This window comes from Sinocyclocheilus grahami, unplaced genomic scaffold (assembly GCF_001515645.1).
Source record: "Sinocyclocheilus grahami isolate Dianchi unplaced genomic scaffold, SAMN03320097.WGS_v1.1 scaffold260.1, whole genome shotgun sequence".
Lineage (NCBI taxonomy): Eukaryota > Metazoa > Chordata > Actinopteri > Cypriniformes > Cyprinidae > Sinocyclocheilus > Sinocyclocheilus grahami.
Window position 1 is genome coordinate 347,323 of NW_015505439.1, and position 8,051 is coordinate 355,373.

Here is an 8,051-nt window from a genome sequence, read left to right on the forward strand (position 1 = left end):
TGTGTATTTATATATACATAATAAATATACACAGTATACACACATATATATTATGTAAACAAAAACTTTTATTTTGGATGCGATTAATCACGATTAATCGTTTGACAGCACTAATTTATTTAAATAAAATTGTTAAATATAAACTATAAAAACAATACAATTTATTTAAATAACAGTAAATTAAAAAAATCTATAAAAAAGTAAAATATTTAGTAAATTTATGTCTAAAATTGTCTGCATAATTTCGAGCTATTATTGCTTTAAAACCTTATAAACTATTACGAATAGTTGTTAAACTATAAACTAACAAAATACTTGTTTCTTGCATTTATTTATATCTTTGTTATTTATATTTCATTTACATTACATAATTTCTTTATTTAGTTATATTTCATAATTCCCTAAAATCTTTAACAAAGTACAAAGTACTCCATCAGTTATTCACATTTATTTTTATATTTATGTTGTGTTTATTTATACTTTTAAGTTCACAACTTACTCATTAATATCTTTAACACAAAGTCCTCCTCATGTGCATGTTATTCATTAATTTATATTTTTATTCAAATATTTTTATTTAAATATTTTAAGTTCAATATTCATTCCCTAAAATCTTTAATACAAAGTCCTCCTTATATATGCATGTTATGTGATTTATTAATTTTATTTTACTTTTATGTAGACATTATTATGTTCATATTTCCCTAATATCTTTGACACTAAGTCCTCCATGCATGCATATTTCAGTCTGCTGGGCGAAGCGTCTGACCTGCACCATGATGAGCTTGCGTTCTCGCGGTCTGCCGTCGGGCCACTCCTCACCGAAACACAGGTGAATGTCGTAGAGCGGAGACTCAGACGAGGACTGACCGCGCTGGTGAGCGATCACACCTGCACACACACACACACACACACACAACACACACACACACACACACACACACACACACACACACACACACACACGAGTCATGACTATGAATTTTGTGCGGACGATTAATAATTACAATTAATGATTTAAATAGGTCATTATGCTTGTAACAGCTTGTAACACTCCAAAGAGAAAGTAAAAATTTAAATTGCATCATATGACCGCTTTAAATACTTAAAATTTGCATTTAAAATTGCAAAAAACACTGATGTGCCAAGCTGAAACTGAAAACCGCTATGTATTGAACCGTGTGCTAACTGTACTGTTGCATCCCTAATATCATGCATTTGATGGTATATCTTTAAGTGCTTATATTTAGGGATGCACAATATTATCGGAATCGGCTGATAATGGCTTTAAATATAAATATCGGCATCGGCCCGATATGAAAAATTATGCCGATATGTCTTGCCGATAAGAGGAATGCATTAACACTTAATGTGTTCAGGGTGTGCTAGTGATTAGATCACGTCAGCAGTGTGGCTCATTCTTGAAGCAAAGTGAATGGTGATTAGATTCACTGTTTTGGATCACTGCATTTAAACTGAGAATGCATGTATAGAATGAGTTCAGTGTGTGATAGAGTACACAGTAATAGCACCAACAGCGGCAGCTTCCCCTGGGTCCTAAAGCCCGCTCAGTAATGAGTTTTAATTCCGTAGGGGGCGCTGTTGGCCTACTTCTAATAAAATGAATGCAAAATACACAAATAATATTTAGACTGTGTTTCTGATTAAATAAAGCCGTAATTGATGCCATAAAATCATGAGAATGTTTTGATTTAAAGATCAGAAGCTATAGCTTACATTAACAAATAAAATTTAAAAAATCACTTAAATTAAATAACTTTATATATACTGATTTATTCATTAATGTGTAATATGTTATATTTTTTAAACAAATCATGAGGTCTAAAATATTTTCAGAATTTTTACAACACTTTTGCTTTAGACCATCTACAAATGTTAAATCATAAAATAAAATGTTAAGGTTCTACTGAAGCAGTAATTGATGCCATAAAATCATGAGAATGTTTTGATTTAAAGATCAGAAGCTATAGCTTACATTAACAAATAAAATTAAAAAAATCACTTAAATTAAATAACTTTATATATACTGATTTATTCATTAATGTGTAATATGTTATATTTTTTAAACAAATCATGAGGTCTAAAATATTTTCAGAATTTTTACAACACTTTTGCTTTAGACCATCTACAAATGTTAAATCATAAAATAAAATGTTAAGGTTCTACTGCATCTTTCTGAAAATAAAAAAAAATGCAGTGATTGATATATAGTTTATTTATAGTTATTTTCAATGTACTGTAATTATAAAATAACTTTATTATTGTTTATTTAATTCAAACAAATAAGTTCTTGTTAAAAACTAACCAAAATGAAAAATAATTATGTATCGGCATTGGCTATCGGCCAAAATTAAATTCAAGTTTATTTGTATAGCGCTTTTTACGATAGGAATTGTTGCAAAGCAACTTTACAGAAAATTAAGTTTCTACAATATTTGAAACTTCATTTTCTTTGAATACCTCAAAATGAGTTGAAAATTATCGGCATATCGGCAAAAATCCAATATCGTTACATTTGTACGGCAAAGCGCGACTGAAACCGGCAGAGTAATTTCGCTCGTCTCATAAGACTGCGACTCGACAGCCGCTCACTCACCGCTGAGGAAGGACTCGAGGCAGAAGAGCTTGACCCTGTGCTGGCGCTCGATCAGGTTGGGAGCGTTGGGGTTGGGTGCACACGGGCCGGACCAGTACACCTTACACTGGCACAGGCGCACGGCGTAGATGTCGTGTCCGCTCACCTCCAGGATGAGGCCGCGGTCCATGACGTCCAGCAGGCGGCTCGTGAACACTCGCTGCTTGTCGTTAGTGATGTGTTCGGTGGAGGGGAAGCGGACCTGCTCCAGACTGACCGGCCCGAACAGCTCCTCCTGGTTGACGATGGGCCCCAGATCGCCGTAGAACAGACGACAGCCCTGCGGGTTACTGACGATCACCGGCGGACACACCTCCTTACCGCGGTAATAGAACTGCACCTCCAGATCCGTCACTAAACACACACACAGAGCATTATCAGAATCAGCTTTAGCTTTATGTGTGTGTGTGTTTGTTGTGGTTTAAGGTGCTTCTGGTACATACATACATGCATACATCTGACATGAGAACAGAAAAACATTTAAATAGCAAGACTTAACAATAAATAATAATAATATGAATCTGGAACAGTAGATTTATGTAAAGATTTGTGCATTATTTACTCTATATACAGCTGTATAAATAAAGAGATATGCATTATGGGTGACTTATGACAGGATCTTGTGTTACAGAGCGACAAAAATGCACATTTATGATCAAACGTGTCAAATTAATCATATTTAATGTGATTATATAATTCAACATGTATTAGTATAATTTATTCACATATTAATAATTTATATTATTTAAACATTTTCCATATAGAGCTACTTTTAAGCTGAAATTATCGATTAAACAAGCTGAATTATATCAACACATTATTAAATTTGACAATATTAGTTTTCACAGAGCTACAAAAATTAAAATGTAAGATCAAATTATCAATTAAATTGATCAATATTAATCATATTTAATGGGTTTATATAATTCCATGTGTATTAGTAAATGATAAGGACCTTCTTAATTGATCCTTTTTTTTAAGTTAAATTAAAATTTAAGACCAAATTATCAATTAAACGTGTCAAATGAATCACATTTATATAATTCAGCATGTATTAGTAAATGATAAAGACCTTCTTAATGGATCGTTTATTCACATATTAATCATGAATATTATTTAGTTACTTGCTAATCATGCCAACAATATGCTAGTAACAGGCCAATCATGTTAAAAACATGTTAATCATGCTAGAAACATGTTATCAACATCCATCTAAACTTTCAAAATTCAGGCTTTTACAACTGCTTTAAACTTTCAGGCTAGGCTTTCTCAAGCCAACCTAAAGTTTGTCTTGACAAACTTTTTTATTTAGTTTATTAATATTATTTGCATATTTATTTCCGATATTCCAAAATTCATATTTAAGATGAAAAGCTGAATGTGTGTGTGTGTGTGTGTGTGTGTGCATCGCCGTCAGTCTCATACGTGGGAACCGAACCTGAGACAGACAGACAGAGAGTTTACAATCAATCAATCAATCAATCAAAGACTTGCACACACTGCATAATATACAACAAGACTGAGTTACAAATATAATGCTATGCTATATCACGCACACATAATTCAGCATTCGTCTTGGGAAATAAAATGATTATTTTGTATTAATATAATTTTGCGTAAAATAAAAGATAACAATTTTTTAAACAAAAATAAATTCATAACATTACGCAAATAAAAGTTTTAATGTTTTGTTTTAACAACTCCGTTTTAGACCATCGGAGTGAGGACAATATTGTAAAGTGAGGACATTTTGGCCGGTCCTCACTTTCTGAGAGCCCTTTAAAGGCCAGACTTGCACACACTGCATAATATACAACAAGACTGAGTTACAAATATAATGCTATGCTATATCACGCACACATAATTCAGCATTCGTCTTGGGAAATAAAATGATTATTTTGTATTAATATAATTTTGCGTAAAATAAAAGATAATTTTTAAAACAAAAATAAATTCATAACATTACGCAAATAAAAGTTTTAATGTTTTGTTTTAACAACTCTGTTTTAGACCATCGGAGTGAGGACAATATTGTAAAGTGAGGACATTTTGGCCGGTCCTCACTTTCTGAGAGCCCTTTAAAGGCCTGTTTGAGGGTCAAGACTTGGTTTTAGGGGTCAGGTTATAGTTGGGTAAAGGGTAGGTTTAGGGTAAGGAGCTAGAGATTGCATTGTGTCAATGTATGTCCTCACAAAGATAGCTATAGAGTTGTGTATGTGTGTGTGTGAGAGAGAGAGTGAGTGAGTGTCTGTGTGTGTGTGTGTGTGTGAGTGAGTGAGTTAGTGAGTGTGTGCATGTGTGTGTGTGTGAGTGAGAGTGTGTGTGTATGTGTGAGTGTCTGTGTGCGTGCATGTGTGTGAGTGAGTGAGCATGTGTGTGTGTGTGAGTGTCTGTGTGTGTGTGTGTGTGTGAGTGAGTGAGTTAGTGAGTGTGTGCATGTGTGTGTGTGTGAGTGAGAGTGTGTGTGTATGTGTGAGTGTCTGTGTGCGTGCGTGTGTGTGTGAGTGAGTGAGCATGTGTGTGTGTGTGAGTGTGAGTGTCTGTGTCTGTGTCTGTGTGTGAGTGCCTGTATGTGTGTGAGTGTGAGTGTCTGTGTGTGTGTGTGTGTGTGTCTGTGAGTGTGTGTGCGTGTGTGTGTGCGTGTGTGGGCGTGTGTAAGCGTGTGTGTGTGTGTATGTGTGAGCGTCTGTGTGCGTGTATGTGTGTGTGTGAGGATGTGTGAGCGTCTGTGTGCGTGTGTGTGCGTGTGTAAGCGTGTGTGTGTGTATGTGTGAGCGTCTGTGTGCGTGTGTGTGTGTGTGTGTTACCCGGGTTACTGTGTGTCTGAGGAATATCACACACGTCATAGATCTTCAGCGGGTTCATGGGAACCTCTTTGGTCCCGTCGTAGATGAGGTTGAACTCGCGGCTCTTGTTGAGGGCGCATCTCAGCTGCGCTTTCCATTTGGCCGGATCCGGCTCGTCCACGCCTTCCTGATACTTCCCGGTCTCCACGGCCCAGGCCTGACAAACACACACGGATCGGGTCAGTCCCGTCCCGCTGTAATCCGGGCCCTCCATCCCTCACCTTAAAGATGGTGTTCTCCTCCTCCTGCTGCGGCGTGTGACGCGTGGCGTGTTTCCACGGGATCTGGAAGCGTTTGGTCTCGCGGTTCAGCCAGATCAGACCGGGAAACGTCCCGTTATCCACCTGAGACACCAGCCAGGGCTTGAGCCGCACTCGCCGCGGATGAGAGGACATGACCACCTTCTGGAGAGGAGGAAGAACACACAAACCAGCCTGAAAATAATCTAACTCAGCCTACAAACACTTACAATATGTAATAAAACTATTATATTAATAAACCATACTTTTTAATACTTTTATATTTAATACATTTTAAAATGTTAATAATATTATATTAATTAATAGATATTTTATTTTAATAATTAATACAAATGTTATATTAATATGATGACAGAGGAGAAAAAAAAACAAATGAGGATAAAAATAATCAAACAGCCTACAAACACTAATATTTACTAAAAAAGTTTTATTTTTTGTTATTTTAATATATTTTATAATTATTATAATATTATATTAATTAAAAAATATTTACAATTAATGTAATAATTAATAAAATATCACGATGTCCTTCTGTGAAGGAAAAACATAACTGAGACTAAAAATAATCTAACTAAATTTTTTATGAAAAATTATCATACTTTATTTCTATAAAATTATAATATTATTATAATTAATACAAATATTATATTAACATGATGACCTTCTGTAAATGAGAAAAAAATACATACATGAGGCTAAAAATAAATCAAACGGGCTACAAACACTAATATTTTTAATACATTTTTATTTTAATACATGTTTTAATATTATTAGTAATTTTATATTAATTGATAAACACACCATTATTATTATTATTATTACTATTCATATATTAAAATGACATTCTGTAGAGGAGCAAAATTACATAAATAAAGATAAAAATGATCAAACAAACTACACAGCAATTGTTTTTTAAATAAATTATTATTATGCAATATGTTGCTATTTTTAATATATTTTATAATATTATATTAATGAATAAATAGTATTATGACAATAAAAATATGATATTAACATGATGAGTATACGCAGGAGGAAATCATAAATGGTATAATAATTAATAAAAGAATGTAATGTTTTGATTATATGTTATTTAATCTATTTTCATCACATTAACAACAATATTAACACATATATTAGTTAGTATTTGTATTACTAGCAGCAGCCTAAACCACACTTTCACAAGTTTCATAACTTGACACAGCCCAGATAAAGCTGATGCTAATAATTATACTTAATATGATCATTAATTCAACCTATAATCAGAAATAATCGTAACATAGATTAATCAATTGAGTAAATAAGCAGCCGGTGACTTTGATATACTCTCACATAAAACTGTGGTCGATTAAAAACACTGAAATTCCGATAGTAAAGCATATTTACGTGTGTTCTATTAAATAGATAGATAGACAATCGATAGATAGATAGATAGATAGATAGATAGATAGATAGATAGATAGATAGATAGATAGATAGACAATCGATAGATAGATAGACAATCAATAGATAAATAGATAGATAGATAGATGATAGATATAGACAATCGATAGATAGATAGATAGATAGATAGACAGACAGATAAATATCCGAAATCAATATTTGAGCAAGTACATAATCAGCCAGTGTTCAAAACTATCGCCTTATTTAGCTCGATTCACAACGATTGTCTTATAATAATGTTTTCTAGTTTGAGTGGTACGGGTAGGTTTTTCGCGGGAAATTCGAGCAAGGCACTGCGTCATTACGTCTGTAAACATAAAGAAGTAGTCCCGGCTACTAGACTATATCGCATGTGGCGGATCGTTAATAGCCTTTTCTCACAGCAGCCGGAATAATTAAATGTATAATTTTGATGGTAGATTGTAATCCAGAAAGGATTATGTGTTTATGAAACACGTGTGAATGAAATGAAATTATATTCCAGTTATAAATGTGCTTCTGATTACAGATAGCCTGGGATTACAAAGATTTGTATTTTAAAGAAAACCAGTTCGAAGGGAGCATAATTTGCTTTTTGGGTTAAAATAATTTCTTAATATGAAATTCGAAGAGTATGACAATTAGACTAGACTGTGCAGAAATTGAAATCTACACGCTTATACACACTATACTCATAGTCACCAATGCTGATGCTGTTAACATTAACCATTGGAGAATAAAGTATAACAATAATAATAGTTTGACCGGTTTGATGTGATATGAGCTAACCGATCTTTAGATTTAATCATCATTGGTAGCGAGATTTATGGTAATGCTTTTTTTCTCAGTTGGTCAGAACAAACGTGG

The 8,051-nt window shown here is 33.5% G+C and overlaps 1 protein-coding gene across 1 annotated transcript; it reads right to left on the minus strand.

The window, feature by feature from the left end:
• Positions 1–625: 625 nt before the first annotated feature.
• Positions 626–5,927, minus strand: irf6 (interferon regulatory factor 6). Its single transcript, XM_016290606.1, has 5 exons — positions 5,724–5,927; positions 5,464–5,659; positions 4,048–4,094; positions 2,618–3,062; positions 626–891 (listed from the first exon to the last, which is right to left on the minus strand). Exons 1-5 carry the CDS (start codon positions 5,895–5,897, stop codon positions 695–697), a joined length of 1,059 nt encoding a protein of 352 aa, XP_016146092.1. The 5' UTR covers positions 5,898–5,927; the 3' UTR covers positions 626–694.
• Between the last annotated feature and the right edge of the window lie 2,124 nt (positions 5,928–8,051).